At 36.9% G+C, this 23,528-nt stretch overlaps 1 protein-coding gene across 1 annotated transcript; it reads left to right on the top strand.

Annotated features, from left to right (window-relative positions):
* Positions 1 to 1,920: 1,920 nt before the first annotated feature.
* On the top strand, positions 1,921 to 23,462 carry LOC137130681 (lysophosphatidylcholine acyltransferase 1). Its single transcript, XM_067511141.1, has 15 exons — positions 1,921 to 2,109; positions 2,233 to 2,398; positions 9,893 to 10,032; positions 11,274 to 11,488; positions 13,720 to 13,832; positions 14,110 to 14,170; positions 14,523 to 14,581; positions 15,817 to 15,851; positions 15,995 to 16,049; positions 16,326 to 16,408; positions 16,915 to 17,040; positions 17,643 to 17,796; positions 18,107 to 18,205; positions 18,832 to 18,973; positions 19,162 to 23,462. The coding sequence occupies exons 2-15, from the start codon at positions 2,276 to 2,278 to the stop codon at positions 19,392 to 19,394; spliced, it is 1,638 nt and encodes a 545-aa protein (XP_067367242.1). The 5' UTR covers positions 1,921 to 2,109; positions 2,233 to 2,275; the 3' UTR covers positions 19,395 to 23,462.
* Positions 23,463 to 23,528: the final 66 nt, after the last annotated feature.

Here is a 23,528-nt window from a genome sequence, read left to right as displayed (position 1 = left end):
TGTATTGGGATGTTTTCACCACTAGAGGGAAGCATACACTCAGCAATAAAGGGTCACTTTGCTTGCTATAATGTTTCTTAGGAAATATTACTTCCCCTCATAGATTGAGCTCAATGGTCAAATGACAGTTAAGGTTTTTGAAACAACATTGACATTCTCCACAACATTTAGTTTGTTCTGTACAACATAAAAGCATTTTTCATTCTTTTATTAAAAATGGCAATTGATTGCAATTAGTTTCAGTCACTTTTTTTTCCTTTTACTATGCGCTGCTGTAGAACATTTTCTAAATCTCAAAACAATAAACCAGGTTCATAGTGATGACATGGTCACCATACATTTTTACAAATATCTGTTGTTTATGTTGTATCATCAGTTGTATATTCATTTTAAAATAAGATTTTCTTTTAACATGTCACTCTCCACATGATCACATTACTTCTTGCAGTTGTGTATATATATATATATATATATATATATATATATATATTATTTATTTATTTATTTATTTTTTCCATCCCACCTAGGGACGTTGTGAGAGTTTCTCCCATCATGGACTGTTGGATTTCTTTTCTACATGGAGTTGGAAATATATGTTAGTAGACTATTGGACTAAATGACATTGCATGATGCTGCATGTAACATCACGGCAGAAACATGCAGGAATGAATACTGCATACCACATGAATTTTCAATACATGTTTTTGTTAAAATATTGCATTAGATTTACTGTAATTCGTGCTGCTGTGCAGACACCCCATTTTTTCGTCTAAAAGTATATCAGAGAAAGAGATTTCCACCAATGTGCAATTTGTCCATATGGTCCTTGTGCCAGATGAAAGGGGTATGTGTGAGCCATGATAACATGGTTGTCTGGATTTGACAATTGCATGAGCTACTGATCTATTTTGATCAAATGGACACAGAACAAAAGCTAAATGTTGAAAATGAATGTTGTACTGCATTTGCTACAATATGTCATTTGCTACAAAATTATTGCTATTTGTAGAAAAAAAAAATTTGTCATTTCAAAATTCTGATAAAGTTATGGGAAAAAACTGTAGAGCCAACTCCGTAGAGTCCATAGAACTCCGTAAATTTTGCACATTTATTTGTATATAATTGGAAAACTATATGCATCTAATTTATATGCTTTACAATAACTTATACCATCGGTAACTTTGCATTCTGCCAAACAATTAAATCATTAATATGTAATATGGATATAATATGCATTATATTATATTATATCGGGTTATGACTCATTCCACAGATCCAATGAGATCAGGTCATTACACCGATTCAGTTACATATGTAAACACACAAAACACTGATATGGCTCCTATGAACCATACAGGTAATTTTCATCTAATGGTCCTCAATAAGCACTAATTCCCATGACTCCCACTTTTTACCCACGTGACAAGCTCGAACCAAATTCTTGTCTGCTATGTTTATTAAAATAGATTTAAGATTTGTCATTCTCTAAGCAAAAGAGGGTTTACTGCCTTCTCATTAGCTAGATGGAAGCATTTGAGACGTGTCGCTGGCATCAAATTCAAAATGAGCCAATATTTTAAAAAATTCTAATTTCTTTCTTTCAACTTTTCATATGTTATCTTTGTACACTTTACAACAAAAATTGTTTGATCTACTTTATAGTGACACCACTAATCTATTTTGATCAAAAAGACACTGTTGAGTGTTAAAGCGGATGGCAACTGTACTTCATTTGCTGCAACGTGTGCATTTATATAGTCCACTAGATAGATAGATAGATAGATAGATAGATAGATAGATTAAACGCTTGCGTAAAAAGTAGATCGCCCTTCCATCACAGAGATTCACTTTGTAAACCTATGCATGTGACAAACTTACATGAGCGCAGTGACATGGACACGAAGGATGGCCTTACGCATGCGCACTGAGAGAGGAGTGGAATCGTGGCTCCGTTAGCATCCAGAGCTATCAGGCTGGTGGGGGAACACGGTTTGGAGGAAGGCGTCCTGCGGTCTTGTAGGCACAAAGATATTGGTGTCTTTAAATATCCCCAGTTAATCCTTGGGCTAACAATTATCCCTCCATGCTGTCCGAGAAAGGAAGATAACGGTAATAACCCTGCACTGCCACTTGAATCAGCCACCGTGTAAGATAAGGAAAAGTGCGTTTGCGTGAAGAATCTTCCTTTCGGGGAGAATCACTTTTTTTTGTTTGTTTGTTTTCAATACCAAGAATAAAGCTGTGACCTGGAGTGACCTTTGTTACGGTCGTGAGAATGAAGTTGCCCAGTAACGGGCAATGTGCGGTGGAAGGAGATGGAAAGAAGATGGACCAAGCTCCTCCGTTCAGAAACCCTTTTGTGCACGTCCTGAAATTCAGCCCTCTGGAAAAAGCAAAGGTAATGTGACCATGGGTTTTGCCATGCTAATTATTTACCCGGCACCGATTTGCTGACATGGAGCGTGGTTTGTAGTACATTAACACTTTAGTGCTAACGTTACGCAGCGGGGAGGCTGTCACCATCATTTGGCAGTTTGTCCTTATTGTATGTGGTCAGCTGAGCTAGTGTTAGCTACTCGGCTAACATTAGCGACTTACATGTTGCTTTCTCTTACATTCTGTTTTCTGTCCTCCCTGTCTTACTTTTAATGTTGCATTGAAGGACAGAGAACCTTTAAAAATAAGTTTATCCGGGATATGTGTTTTACTAATAACCACACTGAACGTGAAAATCAACCCGCTAACAACCCACTAAATTGAGATACAGTTATTTGAGTATGGCCGCCGCCTGTCCAGGATGGGCCCAGCTTGTTGCTCTGTAACTCTCTCCCAGCTAGAAGAAACCAGCGCTTGTGTTTTTTGGTTGCTCTCATCAAGATGTCATGTTTTCACAGGAACGATAGATTGTCGCATTTTTTTAAAAAAACATCTCATTTATGAAGGTGACATTTTCTAGCTTCTCTTTCTTTAGTCTTGCTTTCCCGGATATCACGGTGCGTCGCACGCAACCAGCAGCAAACACGTGTGGAAGTGGATGGTGGAAAATGACATGGATCACCATGGTTAGCCATGTTCATTTTTTCCTCCAGCTGTTAAAATGTGAGGATTTTAAGTCACATAATATCATTGTCCAGTTTTGCATCACGTAATTTGTTCAGCGTTCGGTATTTTCTTTTTTAATATCAGATTTTTGGGCTTGGGGTTTAACCTCAACCTTGCAGCTGTCTGATATATAGTTTGTAAGATTTGTAGCTCAAAAACTATGAAAAGGTACAATTAGAATGCAGTTTGCACAAACATCACAAATCAAGAGTTTAAGTATGACATATTTGATTTACATTGCACTCATGACACATGCCTGGTGTAGTTCCAATGATTGTAACATGTTGAATTATGGACACATTAAAAGGCCGCAATCATCTTGTACATGGTTGAGCACTGAGAAATCTCATTCTGTCAAAGTGGGACTACTTATAAATGTGGAGGCCTATGTGGGCTTAATGTAGCTTTAATAGATAGGGAAGTGTGTGCAAGTGCTTAGCCTGAGCCATGATCTACAGTAGGTAACAGTATACATGACCATTAAGGTGCTGACATTCTGAAAGATATTTCTTACTATATATGTAATCAGAATTTATTATTTGAAAGATTTGAAATATCTTTCAGCACCTTGTACGGTCATACTCATTGAAGAGCACCAGCAGCAGTGCAGAGTTGTTTACTTCTAATAATACAACCCCAATTCCAAAACAGTTGGGAGGACGTGTAAATAAAAACGGAATGCAATGATTTGTAAATCTCATTCACACACATTTTATTCATAATGAAACATAAACAACATATCCGATGTTGAAACTGAGACATTTTACCATTTTATGGAAAATATTAGCTGATTTTGAATGTGATGGGAGCAACACCTCACGAAAAAGTTTTAAAAGGGCGACATTTACCATTGTGTAGCATCCCCTCTTGTTTTAACAACTGTCTGTAAACATCTGGGAAGTGAGGAGACCATTTGCTGGAGTTTTAGGAGAGGAATGTTGTCCCATTCTTGTCTGATGCAGGATTCTAGTGGCTCAATAGTCCTGGGTTTTTGTTGTCAGATGTTTTTTTTTTTTTATGATGCACCAAATATTTTCTATTAGTTGAGGTCTGGACTTTAGGAAGGCCAGTTCAGCCCCTGGACTTCTGCAAAGCCATGCTGTGGTGATGGGTGCTGTATGTGGTTTAGCATTGTCTTTCAGAAATATGCAAGGTCTTCCCTGAAAGAGACCTTGTCTGGATGGGAGCACATGTTGTTCTAACACCTATGTACCTTTCAGCATTGATGGTGCCTTTCCAGGTACACTAATGCACACCCCACACCATCAGATGCAGCATATGTTTTACTCATCCTCTCAACGTTTTTGGAATTGGGTTGTATTTAATTCTCTAGTTTTTAAGCAAGGCTTACCTGTGAGACAATTTGTAATTGTTTTGAAGCAGTCTTATTTGTTCTGATTTGATAATGACTAGATAGTGGAAGAGCACAATCAGATCAGGAAACTGTAAGCTGGGTGGGGCAGACTGGATTGATGATGGGTCATGTTGGCATTAGCTTAAATTCCATATTGTTTAGTAAATGCATATTAAATGAAACATACATTTGTACAGTAATGTATATTTAAAGGTTTGAGAGACTTTTTATTTTTATTTTTATCTTGTGTCCGTGGTAAATACTGTATGAGCCTACTTTTTATCGTGTTCAAGTATGCAGTAAATTCACAATAGGAGTGAGACCAGAAAAGTAGACCTGTTATTTAAATTTCCAGTGGATATTCTAAAATAGTTTGGTGCTAGTCAGTAAATGAGAGAAACCAGTTTGCCTATTCTTTGTAAAGCTTCCAAATAAGAAACTTGCAACAAATATCTAAAGTTGCAGGTTTATTGACGTCCTGGATGCATACATAATTTTGTACAAAACAGCAATATATGTTAAGATTTTGCATATAAACTGCCACAATTTTGCCATATAGCTGATTATAAAGGGTATTGTGTTAGTAAACAGTGTGGAATTGGAAACACAGCTATGAGGTATTTTCAGTAACAGTTCTGTCTGGGGTAGAGTCACAGTTTTATAAATGGTGTTTCTCTCGAGTAGCAGGTATGAGTGAGTGTTGTTACAACTAAGAAGGAAGGTTCATACACATACTCCTTGCTGCTAAATGTTCGAACACAATGTTAAAAAGTTATATCAAATTCAGGGAAACTGCTGTTTTGAGCTGTTGATTTTTTTTTCTAATTTTATCAAGTATGTTTTAATTAGGGATGTCCAGTCAGAGTAACTTCACTATAATAAAACCTGTGCATATAGGCTTTTTTGTGTGTGCATAATGGGTTATAATTAAGCAGAAGAGTTTTGTTGGAAACACCTAACCAAATATGTTTGGTATTAGCTCATTAGGCTGTTTCTTCTAAATACAGGCTAAAGATTTGAAAGCAAAGTGGCTAAAGCTGATTTTTAAACTATCCTGTTTGTAATGACCCAAATTAGAATTGCTGCTTGCGGTGTCTGGAGCCATACATACGTGACTTAGGGATTGTGTGTGTGTGTGTGTGTGTGTGTGTGTGTGTGTGTGTGTGTGTGTATGTGTGTGTATTTATGTATTCCTTTATTTATTTATTCATTCATTCATTCATTTGTAGGCTAATTGGGCAATTGACATCTCCAGAGTTTCCTCAACAAAAAGCCAATATGATGCTGAAAATATTCTTATTGACCTTCTTAGTCTAGAGGAAGACCAAAGAGGAGATTTATGGATGTAGTGAGGGAGGACATGAAGTTAGTTGGTGTGAGTGAAGAGGATGCAGAGGATAGAGTTAGATGGAGGCACATGATTCGCTGTGGCAACCCCTGAAAGGGAGCAGCCGAAAGGAAAAGAAGAAGAAGAAGTGACCTTAAATTGCTAGTGAACTTGATCTAAAAACTTAACAAGATTGTAAAGACTTGTGGAACAAGAGGGAAAGCAGTCATCCACCAATTCCATGGTGGTTGGTTTGATCACACTGAACCTCAGTTTAGCTGCTCCAGGTGAGTGTAGGCCAGCTACATAGCAGCTCCCCTATCGGTGTCTGAGTGCGTGTGTTATTGTGAGTGAAAATATTTAGGCCAACTAGTTAATAAAAGCAGTGTGAAGCGCTTTAGGTACCATTAAGTAGAAAAGTGCTATGTTGTGGCTAAGTTGGTAGAGTGACCACCTACCCACCATAGGGTTGAAGGTTCACAGACGCTCTTCCAGACCACATGTTCCTGAGCAAGACACTGAACCTAAACTGTGCCAAATCAACATGCGGACAAATGATCCGCTGTGGCGACCCTGAACTCACAGGATAAGCCACAAGGACAAACAAAGGTAGAAACGGTTTATATAAGTGCAGACTATTTACCATTTAATGAGTGGATGAGTTTCTGTGTTTGACAGGATTTGACAGCTTCCATTTAAAATTAGTTCACATGAATATTTGTTTTACTTATGTTTGACAAATATTGCATACATTTAGACATACCTCTTAATGCAATTCAAATTGTAAAGTGAATGCAAATTCACTTTACTGTTAAAATATCTTTTTTTGATTTGATTTTGATTTGAATTTGATTTTATTTCTCATGCTTTTAAATAAATCTTTTAACAAGTGCATTATACAGTATATACAGGTTCTCAAGTATTTCTAGCCTTTTCATATTATAGGAAAGAAGTACCACAACTTACGTTATTGAACTTGAGGGAACTGTTAAGGTCAACTGTGTATAAAAAGGGAACTGTGGTTGATACAATTATTCTATGTATCTCATGACTATCTAACAGTTTAGAGGTCTGGGAAAAGAGAAAGAAAACTAAGTAGGGATTGCGGTATTGGTGTAATGTTTTTTTTTTTTAAACAAATGCTCTTATTTGCTTATACATTGAAATTCATTGGTAATAAGAAGAAAAAATAACAGATGTGAGATTTTGAGCAGACCCAATTGATTCTGCCTCTAGATTAAGTTTGGCAAGAGGAACTGATGGGACTTGGTCGGAAAAGGTTTATCATTGGAGCATGGAGACAGGAGCTTTAGTCATAAAGACAGCATCACTGGCTACTGTTTAAGAAAGAACAGTTAATAAAATGGCATTTGCATTAAGATCTATTTACTGATGTGGAAAAACATCAGTCAATAGGGTTCAAAAATATGGTTGACAGCACACATTCGATGACTGTGATGCTCATGCACTAGTGTGATCTGTCGGGAAAAAGTGGTCGAGTGCATGTAGGTTGTAGACCTAGAGGACAAACAGTCCTGAATGTTCAATGTGATTACATGCACTTGAGTAACCAGATTACAGCTTTTCTCAACTGTCATGTAAACAGGAAAGCTGAAACTTTGGGCAACACGCTTAATAACTGGTCATGGTCTGGAAATCCTAGACATAGACACGCACCCCAAATCCTGCAACAGCGGGACATTCTAACATGTTCTTGTGCCATAACAAATATGACAACAATCAAACTTTGACTATTTAAACTAAATATTGATGTGTAAATGAAAAAAAGACAAAAAATGCAAGGTTAAATATTTTTGAAAGCACTGGCACAATTTGGTGAAGTTGTATGTACTGTAGGTCTTCCTCAGTTGTGATATAACAATTTTAAAAATGTCAAGAAATCTTTGAAAACAACTGGCAGCAACCTGGTCTTAAGACCAAAGCCTAGAATCACAGCACACACTTTTCTTTGCTGACTGTCAGCACAGACTACGCCAGACTGGCCAGGACCAACGAAGTCAAACCAGTTGTCATGACCAGATCATTCCTTCATATTTGGCTATATAGTTGTTAAGTGTGTGCCCACAAAGTCCGCCAAAAGTCAGACTGAAAATGAACCTAACACAAAGTACCTCGTATAAGGCTAAAGCCCCTTTCAGACATGCAGGACCTTTGCAATCACCAGAACTTAAGACATTTAGAGGAGACTTTGACCTGATGTGTGAGGGACCACATAGCTCTGCACGTACCATTAGAGAAGAGAGAAAGCAGAATAACTGTGACTGCTTATATACAAACTCTTACAAAGCATCATTAGGTAACCATTTGCACAATACTTATTTGCCACAGGCAATTTAACAAGTTGTACTTGCATTATTGATACCGTGGTGTCTTGTCATGCACTGATTCAGAGTGGTCTCACTCACTGACAGGCCAACACAGATTCAACATGTTTAATAGCTGAGAAACCACCGACGAGGGTCCGATTAGCGTTGACAATATAGGACACACCAAAAAGACTGTGCTGATGACAGCACTTACATTTATGGTTCATCATCAAATTACCAAATGAGGAAATATCGTTTGAAACTTTGAGTTTCAGAGACTTGTAGACTCAACAGCAGCAGTCTTTGAAACTGCTCTGGGGAGCCATCACAATACTAAGACATTTTCGTTGTCTTTTTCTTTTTTTCTTTTATTTTGTCACACCACTCTGTATTATGACTTAGACCAAGGTTATGTGTTGGAAGAAAACAAACACATGTTAAAGGTGTTACTGTTAAGACTGACTGCTCTTCAACTTTTAACGTTATTTGGTATTCACTCACTGGTTTCTCACTCTTAATAAGCAAACATTTAGTAGATTGATTGAACTTAATTCTAGTGTCACAGTAGTTCTCACCAGGTAAGATAAGGAAGTGCATGGGCCTTATGCTCCCCAGTTCTGGTTGTAACCAGAATAAATATTGACAGAAGATAAACTCCTGTGTCAGAATCACAAAAAGTAAACAGTTGTAACTATTTGCTGCAAAAAATGAAGTGCTAGCAGCTATTTGAGAATGTATGTTATCTGTAACATTTACATGATAATGTTACTGTATGCAGCAATAGGAAATTTACATATAGGAGTCATATTCCATTTAAATTGTTTTGTCATTAACTAGGGGGGCCCGGTGCCTCAGTGGTAGGGGTTGGCATGCAGAAGGCCACAGGTTCAAATGCCACCCCACCAGTGTGGCCCTGGTCCCGAGCCTTGCTTAAAAAAAAAATTAAATAAAAATTGGAGGGTTGCGGCAGGAAGGGCATCCGTCGTAAACGTCTTTTGCCATTTCAACTTGCGGAACACGTTCCACTGTGGCAACCCCTGAAGGGACAAGCTGAAAGCGGTTGATCTTTTGTTTAGTCATTAACCCATAGAGCTCTTAATATTAGTCTGGTGCTTTGTATTGGTGTGCTGCTGTTTGCAGTGGTGTTCAGAGGCTATGGTTGCAGACCTGCTGTATACTGTATAGAACAAGTATATTAGGGGAAACTTTATTACAAACTACATGCACTGATTCTATCTTTACAAAACCCTCATTGTCTTCTGAGATGCTTTCCTTTAACTAACTTTCACCCCTCAAATAAAGGTTTAGATGGCAGACAATTTTGGAGTATTTCCTGTTGTGTTTTTTTGGCTTCACACACAAAAACATTTATTGTGCAAATTTTAGTCTAACTTTGAATCCTCGTCTTGTTTTAAGAGGACCTAATTAAAGATGAAGATAAGAAGATTTGAAGATAAAATGCTTATTGTAAAGCACATGAAAGCATTGTGTCAATTACATCTTAATGCATCATTTGTTCACTGCACCTATCAAATTGAGCAGAACAGAAAACAATCAGGCTTCCCCTGGATAAACAATAAATAATGTAAATGAGAAATGAACTGTTATACAGGGTTGTCTAAGGTTACTAATGTATGTGTGCAGATATCTACATCATCATTGTAAATACTGCATAGAATGTGTTCACAATGAAACTGTACCAAAATTTCTGAAACTTAAATGTGGTTGTCTGCATCTAGTTGCTAACTATTTTCTGTTTCTCTTTTCTCTAATTCCCTACAGATTGCGTTAATGACAGTTACGCTGTTCCCCATTCGTCTACTTATAGCTGCATTCATGATGCTGCTGGCTTGGCCTTTTGCCTTCCTGGCCTCAGTAGGGCGCTCTGAGGCTGTAGTTGAACCCCAGTGCCTCTGGAGGAGGTGGGTGCCTTTATGCATGTGTGTGTTTGTTAAAAGGAAAACATTTTAATTTTTTATAGCAGCACTGTAAATGAATATGTATATTGTAAAGCTTATTACAGCACTTTTGGACATCAACAGTAGACATACAATCCACAGTGCTCCTTTTAGCATTCATTCGTAATTATTTTTCCTCATGCCATGGGCTGTCTGCCAATACATTCTATTATTATTTAATTGAAACAGCCTTTTTCTAGTTGTCCCTTACACCTGTGGTTTTAAAACTGCAACTAAAACAAGGAAGATTAAAGATTAAAATGAAAATGTGTCCAGCTTTCGGTTAAAAAAAAAAAATCTAAATTTGTTACCTATCATTCTATTTATTGTCATGCTTGAGCTCCATGCCTCATTCTTCCTGATTGTGTAATAGGCTGTCCTGGAAACTCGCACATCAGCTTCAGGTCTCCTGTTTTTGAACACTTGTCTGAAACAAAAAGCTAAAAACACCACATTAAAGGCTAATGAATAAGCAGGTGAATTGTCGCATTAGTATAGACTTGGGGCTAGATTAATGGAGTGTCTGTGTACGTTGGTGATAGAGGTCTAGAGAGAATGTTTCTTTTAACTAAAAGTGGTGTGGAAAATAAAATTGCAAGTAAGTGAGGTGCAGAAAGTAGTATATAAAGTAGTAAATAAATCAGTTAGCCTACTCACTGTATATGTTATTGGCCATAAACATATAAACCACAACTGCTAAAAATCGCAGAGAAATGTAAACTTTTCTGTATATGCATTTTTCATTAATACTAACAGTGTGCACTGTTGCTTTTAAAGTTCTAATATAAAAGTTGTGCGATGTACCACTCAATGACATTCTTAGAAAATCCTTGAGACAGTTATGTTGATAAGTTGAGCTTTTGACTCAAGTACTGACATCTCACCAGTCACGACAATGAAAACAGCCCCGGCAGGCTAAACGAGGCAGAACAGAGGCAGAACACAGCCTCAGTTGGAGATGCTCCACTAATGAAACAATCCACACACAGTAGAGAAGTGTCTTAGATGACTCGTCTTCCTCTTGTCACCACTCAATGACCTGTTCAGTTTTATGTTACAAATCATAACCTCAATCATATCCAGCTATTCAAGCTTGATATTTAAAATGAATAATACTTTTTAAGCAAAATATGAATGATGTCTTTAATTTTTATTTACAATTTAATGAAAAATTCCAATTCACACATGTATCGTCTTGTTTCCAGACTGGTGGATATAATTCTGAAGATCATCATGCGGGTCATGTGGTTTGCAGGAGGTTTTCATTGGATAACTGTGAAAGGGCAAAGGGCACTGCCTGCAGATGCACCCATCCTGACCCTGGCACCCCACTCTTCCTACTTTGATGCCATCCCAGTCACGATGACAATGGCCTCAATTGTCATGAAGGCTGAGAGCAAGGATATACCTGTTTGGGGCAGTAAGTAACATCACCTCATTGATTCTAGCCTAATTATGAGACAAAGAAATTAATCTGATATCTGATCTGATGTGGTACGGCATGTAGGAAACGTTCTCTTATTGGATTTTGTTCCTTTTTTTTTCCTCTTTTTGAAACATATTTTTTCTAAATGTTTTAAAGTCCTTAAAGCACTTCAATTTGCCTGCTTTTGTGTATTCTCAATTTGCAGTGTGTTGTGTCGTCCAGGTCACAGTACATCGCTCATTTACACTCAGTACAAATAGTAGTTTAATAGCAGACGCTACTAACTAGCTTGTAAGTTCACATACCTTTTGAAAAAGAGTGGCCTGACTGGTCCTGAATTGGCTGCATTAGTGGTTCTATTTCACATGCACTTACAATGATGTACTCTGAGAAATCAGCTTTCTCAGGTAATCAGGCAACAGATTTTACATTCACCTAAGAAACCTGGTTACTGGAAATCTGTGTTCACATACAACAGAACGGTAGTCTGACTTGTCCTCCACCTCTGACTTATTTTGGAAGCCTGGCACATGGATTTTAACTGTATAGTGATGGAAAAAAATTAGCTTTTTCGGTGTGCGTTTGTGTCTTGGCAGAGTGACAGTGAAAGGGGGGAAAGACTTCTACAAGGCAATTTGTGTTAGTTAAATTTTCTGCCCAAAGTCCATGTGAATGCACTCCTTGAATAGAATGACAGAAACCAGTGTGCAGACACAAGTCAGCTGGCCACATGGGCAAAGTAGCTTATGTTTTAAAGAAACTTGAGCATAAACGAAATCTATGTTAAAAATAGAAAGACATGCTAGAAATTCAGTTTATTGTATAGCAATCTTTTGGTTGTCTTCTCCCTGTATACATACTAAAAGTAAAAAGAGGCTGTCCACTAATGTGTCTGGTAAACTATCACTAGTTTTGCTCGTACTGCAGTAGGAACCAGACCTCAACTGCCTGGCTAAGCAAGCAGAATCCAGAATAAACATTAAGACCTGATCAGCCACAGTGACATGTATGGAGTGTCTCGGGGTACTAGTTAGAGCTATAATCCCTTCCTGTTGGCAGACAACTCAAAGTAGGAATCAGTTCCTTCTTCCTGTGGCCTTCTTCTTTCTTCGTCTTACCCTCAGTCTCCCTAAATTGTCTGTTAATCTTTTTTTTTGATTGCTGTTCTTGTGTCTGCCAGAAACATGTTTTGTTAACTTTGCTACATATTGACACATATTAGATCTACATGTTTTTTTTCCTCATATATGAATATTATAAACATGATTTAAAACGTGGCAACTGTAGTGCATTAAAACATGTTAAGCAATTGTAAAATGTGGGCAGCACAGTGGTGGAGTGGTTCAATGCAAGGTCCCTGGTTCAGATCCACCTGTCGACTTAAAGAGTGAGATGTTAAATACAGTGACAACTTATCGTCAGAACAGCCAACAGCCTGACACTTGACAACATATGTTTTGCTGTGTCAATGTAAAAGAACAAAAAAAAATTCACCCCATTGTCCTAAAATGTTTGAATAGATTGTCTACTTTGTACTGTAGCTGGAACTACCTTATTAGCATCCTGTTATAAAAAAGGGAAGTCAAAACCTTTCTTGTACTCGTGATCAGTTCACATGTGAGACTAATCTGACTCATGAAACCAGCTTCAAGCAAACCATGACTGCGTGTAAATTTAGAAGATGCATCATCTAAATATCATATTTTGATAAAATGTTTTCCCCATATATGGTGAGGATAGGCTCGCTGCTTACACTTAGACATGCTTTGAGTTTATGGCTAATTAGTAAGTCCCATAAGTTCTGTAATAGTGCAGTATTAGTATTCAGTATTATTAATATTTGCCACTGAATACTGCTTTTGCCCTACCAGGTTTGTATTCAACAATACTTTACAGTTACTGTAGATATGTCACATTAAAACAGACGAATGTTTAAATACAACTTCATTGTTTCCATCTTTACCAACGTGCAGTTCTGTCAAAGTAATTTGAGGTAAAGTGCTTTGGTAATAAAGGAAACCATTAGAGCGGTGGTTAAATTAATGGTAATGTGCTGAAAGCTGTGTTTTCTTTCTGGCTGTTTCCAAGGCAGCAGAGTGACATGTTTGTACTACTAAATGTAGCAGATCAGACCCTGTATTACTAGTCTAACTATACTTTCTGATGGTAAATAGAAATGACAAATAATATACTTTTGTTTTGATCTTCTTCTCTTTTAATTCTAGCTTTGATTAAGTACATCAGGCCAGTGTTTGTATCACGGTCCGACCAGGACTCCAGAAGGCAGACTGTGGAGGAAATCAAACGTAGAGCCCACTCTGGAGGGGAATGGCCTCAAGTAAGCAAGTGTTCTCAGTGTTGTCAACTAGCAAGTACATATAAAACAGAACTGGGCTTTAACATTAACGGACACTTTTTACCAAACAACGGATGGACACTGAACTACACCTATCTTAACTGGTTTAGGGACTTGGTATAGCAGTCAATGACTTATGCACAGACTCATTGTCATACAATTAAAATGTGAACACCTCAATGATACTGTATATAAATGTTCAAAAGGGGAGATTTTTTCTTCCCTTAATGTCTAAACACTTTCCTTCTCTTACGTATAGATAATGATTTTTCCAGAGGGAACATGCACCAATAGATCCTGTTTAATCACCTTTAAGCCAGGTACCTCATTTCCTGTCATTTCTTTTCTTTTTCAGCTTTCTTTTATTTTTCTGCTTTTTAAAGCATTATCGGTTGTTTACCCCTGCACTGATGCTTAAAATTTAAGCTTTTTTTTTTTTTTTTTTTTTTTTTTTTTTTTTTTTAATAATGTTCAGCTTAACTTAAGCATGGTATGAATATTAACAAAAATTTGTATTGCTGTTTTAAAGGTTTGAATTATGTTGTGCATGTTAAACTAAGTTTGATTTGAAATGTATCCATAACCCATTTACCAGCAGTTTTCTGTAAGACAAAGATCACTTATATACATTAAAAACTGTATGCAGAACTTTATTTTTATTATTCTTTCTAGGGGCATTCATCCCAGCTGTACCAGTGCAGCCTGTAGTGATACGTTACCCTAATAAACTGGTAAGATTTTTTCACAATATTTTCAAAACACCGCAATAGTACAATTATTTGCAGAAAATTCAACTTTGTGTTTGTGTGTGTGTAAGTAACAATGCAGCAGAAAATGTTCTGAGTGAAGTTTTAATTCCAATCAGTATCCCCTGTTATAATAATTACTCAGCACATGACTTTGTGGTCATATATCGCGTGTGTTTTTTTTTTTTTTTTAATCTGAGCAGTATCAGGGTTTTTAGCATGGTTGCACCTTGCACAATATGAGCAATGCTGATCAGGACCTGTCTGATTTCCTGTGTTCTTTGAATGATGCAATAAAAGGCATTGCTGCCTTGAGCTGGGTAATCGGCCAAAACAGTGTAATCTGAATTTGAAAATAGTTTGCGTCAGAAAATAAAGGGCTTAAAATAATTAGTCACTGTAGAAGTGGCCACATAGGGCTTGTTTATAGGCTATGCCTGCTCACCTGCAGTGGTCCACTGCAAAGGTTCATACACCCACACAAGTCTGTAGACTGTTGAAAGAGATCACAATCAAGTAGAGAGTTGTGAATTTTCACATGTATTTTATTATTGATTTGTCATTTAAATTTAGTTTTAAAATAGCCCATGGCAACAATTTATACTTTAAATAAATATGAAAAGCTTTAATTGAAAAAGCGTAAGTTCGCCTGCTTCACAGGCCAACTTACGCTTAGATTAGACCGCAAGTTTCATATGGCTGTGGGAGGCTGAGTTTGTCAGAGTCTTCTTGCATTATGTGTAATGTGGTGTCACAGACTCTGCAATGTACTCAGCTACTGGCAGGTCAAAGAGGTCAACTTACTGGAAATCTATAAAAGGGTATGAGAAAAGTGAAGTGAAAAGTTAGAAAAACTCTTCAATTGATCTAAATGGAAATCTAGCTGATCACGATATGACTCAGTAAGCCAATCAAAAGCAGTGGATTAAGCTGTGGAAAACCAGTTGTTTTCAAAAATGAAATATGTGAGAAATTTCTCACATATTCTCAGGATACATAAAATAAAATCAGATGAAACTTTATTAGCTATAATACAATGCCATCCTCCATACATAAGTTTTGTTTTGTTTGTTACCCACAAGTTTCTAATCATGTTTTGCCTCCTGTGCATGACACGTCCAAGGCTGATTTCTCTTGACATCGTCCCAATTTCACATGTGAAACATGTTTGACCATTTAAAAATTTGATGAATTGAAATGAACTGTTGTGCTCTTTACAGGACACAATCACATGGACATGGCAAGGGCCCGGAGCGTAAGTACACTTTAAAAAAAAAAAATATATTACTTTGTATTCTATACTTTGTACTTTTGTAATCTTTAACTGGAATACAGAACACGGACCTAAATTTAGGTTGTTGATGTCTGTCTGTTTTTTGTTAACAATCTGTTATTTAGGTTTAAGATCTTGTGGCTAACGCTTTGCCAGTTACACAATGAGTTTATCATTGAGGTAAGCATGAAAGTATCTCTCTATACATTGTACATGCATGGTACTCTGGACTCTATTTACCAATGACAACTAATACACATTTATTCTATATTAAATCAAACAAATGCCTTTACTCCATTTGTTTGATTTAATATTTGTATTTACTGCAATTCCCTTTATTCTGGCCTAAGTTTCAGCAGTACAGTCACATGATGTTTTATCTTCTTGTGTTTGTTTGTATTTCCAAGGTCTTCCCTGTCAAAATAAGCCATTTTTAAATGTATGTTCACTTTGCAGTTCCTTCCTATCTACACCCCCTCAGAAGAGGAGAAAAAGAATCCAGCTCTCTTTGCTATCAATGTGAGACGTGTCATGGCTAAGTACGTGCTTTTCTTTCAGCAAACGAAAAACATTTATTAATTATTTTATTATTGATATAAAATAGCAGTACAAATATATACAATCACTGGCCACTTTATTAGGTACACTTGTACAATCTAATACAATTGCAGCACCTCTGCCATGAATTCTACTTTTACGATGTTATAATTTTTCTATTTTTAAGTTGAAACTGTCAGAAAGGTGATAATTCTACTCTCTGTTTATCACTGAAGTCACAGTGGGTGATGGAGTTGTACTGGAGTGCATTATATTAAGAGATGATTCTAATGTTTTGGCCACCCTATTCTTCATCACCCACATATTACCTGCATACTCAATGCTTTTATGCATGTTTTATTGCATTGAAAACAAAAAGTAAATAAATTCTTCTCAACATCAAAATAGCCATATTGTTTGCTACATTGGCTTTACAAGCTTTAAGCAAAGTTTGCATAGATTTACACAAACTGGTGTCCCATCATTGTCTCCTCTGTACTATGCTCAGAGCCCTTGGTGTACCCATCACTGACTATTCATTCGAAGACTGCCAGCTGGCCATGGCAGAAGGCCAGCTAAGACTGCCAGTCGACACCTGCCTGCTGGAGTTTGCCAAGCTTGTCAGGAGGCTTGGGTGAGTCAGTCAAACCTTTCAGTGCAGACTGCTAAGAGAGAGACACACGGGTGAGAGGTGGAAAATACTTACTGAAAAATTGAGAAACCTTGATTCACTTTCTGGCTGTGGTATGGACGGTGTGTGGCTTTAAAATTGTTGCACATGCAGGCTTTTTAAAGGGGAAAAAAAGAAATGGATATATTTCTTGGCTGCTACCAAGTCTTTTGTGTCACCTGTATATGCTTACCAAGAAAAGGTGCAAAGATCGACCCTGGGATTACCAATAAATTGGTATTTTTATCCAGCAACTCTTCTCGGGCAGTTAAAAAGAACTAGCAAAATGATATGTATTGGAGGAAGCGCATTACCGCTGACAGAGCAGTGAGAAAAAAAGTGAGGAGATAAGTTGAAAAACAGAATGGGGGTGTAAATAGATTGCAACAAGTACTCCAAATTATTTAATACCGAGCAAACTGCAATGTAAATAATTCATCATTTGATACGACACCAGCTTTAATGCCACAGAAAGGTGTCTGCTGTACTGACTGCACTTTAATTATTTACACTCCTGAGTTATTATTTACCTGTAAACATGACGTTTCATTCACCTGTTGTTTTAGGCTAAAACCACGGAACACTGAGAAGGTTCTTCAGGAGTATGGGAACAGAGCCAGAAAGCTGGAAGGGCAGAAGCTGGGATTGGACAAATTTGCTCATTTCCTTGATGTGCCAGTTTCCGACATGCTGCGAAATACGTTCTCTCTTTTTGATGAGGTAAAGACTAAGATTTTTCACTCATAATTATGATAGTGCTCCGGTCTTCCTCAGTGACCTTGAATAATTAGTAATAGTAAATGTATTTGAAATTTACTGCAAATACAGACCCGCAGTACATCACTAGAATTGTGTGTTGTGACCAGTATGTCCTGTTGAGAATCACCCAAGCAACCAATAAAATTATTGCAGCAACATGATTGTGACCTTAACAATCACTCATAGCTATTGCTGTGAAATAAATTAGTGTTGCTCACATGCTCTGTCTTCTTTCATAACACTTTATTTCCTCCTGTTTTTTTTTGCTCAGCATGAAGATGGCTGCATGGATATCAGAGAATATGTGATAGCCTTATCTGTTGTATGCAGACCTGCCAAAACTCTGGAAACGATGAAATTGGCCTTTAAGGTATGTTCTGTTTCAAGCTTTATGCTTATCTAACCACCAGGCAGAAGAGTTTTCTGTACTTGCTGAGGATCAGCATGACATTTGCTGCATTCAAATGTCAAGTACTGTAGGTTGTCTTAGGTTTTGCAAGTGGAGTAATGAAATAGTTTCTTCCCTTATTTAGTCACTCACTGATTGTACAATCATTCGTTTTAAATACGGTGGCCAAAACATTAGAACCACCTCCTTTTATAACACACTACCCACTTCGACCTTTTATAAACACATAGTAGAATTATAACCTTTCTGACAGAAATTATAACTTTGTAAGTAGAATTCACAGCAGATTGCACAGCTGGTCATAGTGTTATGCCTGATCTGTATATGTATGTGTATACAGTGTGTACGTGTATAATACATTTTTTTCCTTCCCCTGTTCAAATACCTACATTTTGAGTCACTTCCATGACTTTATTGGAATCAGTTTATATAATTCTTACAGTTTAATAGTTTTGTGACCTTATGGCTTATGAACCCATCCAGTACAGTTTTATTATTTATGTATTATTTCAGATAACGGGCATCTACTTCAGTACATTTTTCAGGATTTTGAAGACTAATTTTTTTCACCTTTTTAACTTTTCCAGATGTTTGAGGCAGAGGATGATGGTGCCATCACAGAGATGGAGTTGGCAGTTATACTGAAGACTGCTTTGGGAGTGACTCACCTCAGCGTGTCACATCTATTTACTGCCATCGATGCGGAAGACACAGGGAAGATCACATTTGGTAAGTGAACAAAACATAAACTTGATCATTCTGGGTAAATGTTGGATTTTACTATCTGTCAGTCGAATCTTTGTTTTGAATTTGCTCAGATATCAATGAAGCAGTAGATTCAACAGCTATGCCATTCTCTGCTGCTCTTTTAAGCATTTGTTTAATGTCTCTGGCGCCCTCTTCTGGTCCTTCCACAGAGAAGTTCAGAAGCTTTGTGGAGCAGCACCCAGACTTTGCTGAGGAACACTTGCATACTGAAAATGCAGGTCTCCACAACGGCCCCTGCCACCATCACCAAACAATCCCCAGCCAATCTTCCCTTAACCTGCAAAACACTGCCACCGCCAAAACAGCTAACGGTATCTGCCCCGATTTCAGCCCCGGTGACCACGATGGTACAATTGATGGACACCTAAAGAAACATAACTAAAAGGTTTTAAAATAGCACCTCTCCTGGCGAGAAAGTGTTATCTAGGGGTGGAGTGTTGTTGGGTACATGTTAATTTGAACAGTAAGGGACTATATTTGAAAAATGACGTTTACCCTTTTTTTATTAGTATTGTGTCCATTCAATTTCCTGAGATTATTTTTAGCCTTGTGACAGTTAATCTTGTTAGAAAATTGTTTTTTGTTTTTGTTTGCCTTTTTAAAAGGTTATCATAGCTTCCATAGCAAGGATCGTCAAATTGCCATACGATGGCTGTCTCACATCCAGTGCTTGATTAAATTCACCAGGACAAATTTCTTCTTTGTTTTCCCTACAACACCATATTGACTGCATGTTTTAAATATGGGAAGAAAGGAAAAAAAATCCCTGGATAGTGAACAAATTTTAGTAAAATCGATGTTTATTGGTAACTTTGACTAATTTTTCTCTCTAATGGCAGCTGCCTTTTGAATTAAAAGTGCAGAATGCATGGGCTCATGTCATTTTGAGCAGTAATGGGAATTAAATATTTAAAGTAGGAAGGCCTGAGGGTACCAGTGACAATTGTTTGACCACTTCAAGCGTTGCGCTTTAGTAGCCACATTTGAGGTGAACTCAGGTCGCTGTTGGTCTATGTTCAGAATTCTAAGAGGCAGTTTTTTTGTTTTTTTATATATGTATATTTACAAACACAAATCGATATTTGAGTTACCTCAGGGTTCAGTGACAAAAAAGGAAATTTCACTTGTATGATGTCATTTTTGATGGTCACTGAGTTATGTGCATGTCTTGTCCTGTTTTTTCTTTTTTCTTTTTTTTAACCTCAGTACTCTTCTGCTCAGTCACTCATTAACACATTGGCTCCCTGTTCCTTCAGGTAGCAGATTCAAATTTTATTTTTTTTATTTTATTTTGTTTTTTACATTTATTTATTTTTTTTTATTATTGGTAAAGTTACACAATGTGGACCAAAAAATGCACTATGTAATTTTTTCGTCACCTCTAATGTTTGTACTGTCCTTTTTAGTCAGTGGTGTTACAGCTTTAAGGGGAAAATCACAAGGTGTGACTCTTGAAAGCACATTGATTTTGTGGCTAAGTTGGGCTTTCCAAAGGCAAGGGCAATCTACTTCCCATTATGCATAATTCCACGTTTTAATCATTCCTCCTCTATTTTACTGCAAATATATTCCAGCCTGTTTCCTAGCAAGGTTTGTGTTGCACAATGTAATAATTTAACACTGACTCCTTAATTAGCCATAACCATCAAACTATTATGTTGGTGTGCATGATTTTATTGAGGAACAGATGTTTGTTTGGGTGTCTTTCTAATACAGCCAAACGTCTTTTGCATCTGATTACATTGTGCCTGCCTGGAATTGGAAAATATCCACCGTTGCTTATTATATATTAGTGTTGTTTTTATGTTTTTGCGCATTTTTGTGCATTTGGCATGAAATGTGTTAATATAGGTGACATGGGGGTATGCTTTCAAATAGAATTATGAGGAAGAAACATTTAAGATTACACTTTCTATGTTAGGTCAAGCCATCAATGGGGCCATTCATTAAGTCTTAGCTATTTATTAGTGAATTTTAAATAATTGACTTACTAACTGTCCCATTACATTTTCTCAACTAAGGTTTTTGCTTTTAATTCGAAATTACAATCAAGTGACACATTTGGATGTCTACATTTTCACCAGTTTTCAGGTGAAACATTGATGCTCATTTTAATCATTTGCTAATAGTTTTCAACATCTGTCTTCATGATCAGACAGACCCGAAACATTCAAAACAAGCATCCAATTATATTGCAGCTTATCTCCAAATAAACATACAGTGCTTTACAACTTACATTTTCTGGGAACACATAATTGTTTATAGGGAATACCTCTACTGAGCAGAAACAAACACATTAGTTTGTTGCCAGATTTTTTTTTTTCTTTTGTATGAATTCATCATGTCAGCAAGCTTCACACACCCATCACATTCAAGACCATACATACTGTACATCCCTGTTGTGGCTTTCAGTGAAGCAATATTTCACATCTTTTAAGCCTTTTCAAGATTTTATGCTTTTGAAGAGTTCTGATATGTATTTTGAATATTCCAAATGCAGGACATTTTGTGAATTTTTGATATACGTATATGAATGATTTTTATTTTCACTGCCATGACAGAGATCTGTGATCTTCTTTGCTCTGCAGATTGTAGTAATAGTCAAAAATGAGCCACATTTTGTTTTCTTTTGTATAATACTGCAGTTGTTTCGTTCTGTATCCCTCCTACACAGTGTATAGTTTATTTCTATATTATTACTGTTGCTGATTTGAGTGGTTAGAAACAAAATGCAGTTTTCATATGGAAACCGATAGCCTTGAATCTATAGAATTTTTATGCTTAAACAGAATGTATAGACAATCTTGTCACAATCAGAAGCTACTCAAAGCTGATCTCCAGTAGACATTTTCCTAAGAAATCTTGGTTTTCAAATGTTTTGGTTTTCTGTTGTTTCAAGTGTCTCTCCGCTGACTTTTTATGTTTGATGTGTGCAGGTTGAACTAACCTGAGTGTGTTAAAGTGTCTCAGGCCTTGAGGCAATCTCTGCCACCACATGACAGGCCAAACCACACATACACTCCAGATTGTACGCACACACTCGTACACCCATCAGCCACAACATTAAGATTACCTGGTGGTTTTAATTTTCTGCTGCAGAGAGAGGGCAGCATGTGAAAATGTAATGCTGGCTATGATTGACAGGTGTCAGAACACAGGGCATTGCAGCTTTCTGTAGGCCACGTGGCCGTGTACCTGTCGGAGTGCCCATGCTGACCCCTGTATCTCAGAACATTAAAACCACCAGGCATTAATATTGTGGCTTATAGATCTGTAAAGCAACATTTGATTTTTATCTTTTTTAATATTGCCCCCTCAGTCCCTTTTAAATTGTATTTGTGCTTGCACTTTAGATTATTTTATTTTTTTAGAGAAAATATCACATTGTAAAGCATGTTGAGATTTAGCTTACAGCTGAATTATTGTGTCATTTTAGATAGATTTTGCATTCATATATTTTCAACAATAATGTGAGCACAGAAGAAATTAAGTATCACGAGAGATTAAGCAATCCCTTGCCCCACATTTGTTTTTGTGCAATACAATTCGGTTAGTTGAAATATCCACAACACATTTTAGACCTACTGTTCTGCTTTTTCTCAGGATTGTTGAATTTTGGTAGCTTGAACATGACTTTTAAGCTTATAGGACCTGGCAACACATCGTACACATTTAAATGACAAAATATTGTCTGCACCGTGGAATGGATAAGTATTAAATGTGCTCCAAAGTGGTGTGATTTCTTTTTTACAACAGGTGGTCAACTATACAATCCACCCTGTATGTGTGAGGGAAACCATGCTGTTTCTGTAAATAGGTGTGGAATATGTGATCCAATAGATACAGACAACTGATATTTTAGGACCTGACCTTGAGTGAAATATATGGGGTTAGAGGATCGCCCTTTGCAAGTAGTTATTTTTTCAAATGGAACGTTCTATTTGAAAGTCTAAAGGATACTTTATATAATTTATCAGCAAGGCAAACTTTTGCATTAAAATATTCACTATTCGCCTAATAACAATTCGGTGTAGGGGCTGTATGAAAAAATCTCGTTTTTATTTTTCATTCATTTCAAATTCCTCAGTTTAGGTGAATCTAATTTCTCTACGTTCTCAGTTTGACAAAATGTAAACCTGCACGAGAGAAACTATTTATGCTACTGCTGCCTGCTTGTCATGGTTTGTCCAACAGTGAGCCTAAGACGAAAGGCTTGTGTACTCGAAGAGTGCGAAACTGTCTTTCTGATGGCTTATTGTCTGTGGATCAAGAAAAAGTGAACTCTCCAGCTTTACTTCCTGTTTTTCTATACTCAACAGGTTTTATTTTATTAATGCATTTTGATGAAGAGTCATTACTGCAAGCTACTTTGAATTTGTCTGTTCAGGACTGCTATGATATTACTTGTTAATGTGACTCTTAGATTGAATTAAAAATGGAAAAAAGACAATTGTGTCACTGTCATGATGATAATTGCTAGTGTTTGTGTGGTTGTGTGATGGAGAGGCAGTTAAAT

This window comes from Channa argus, chromosome 7 (assembly GCF_033026475.1).
Source record: "Channa argus isolate prfri chromosome 7, Channa argus male v1.0, whole genome shotgun sequence".
Classification (NCBI taxonomy): Eukaryota; Metazoa; Chordata; class Actinopteri; order Anabantiformes; family Channidae; genus Channa; species Channa argus.
The sequence above is the reverse complement of the archived record's forward strand: the minus strand, read 5'-3'. Positions and strand labels throughout refer to the sequence as shown.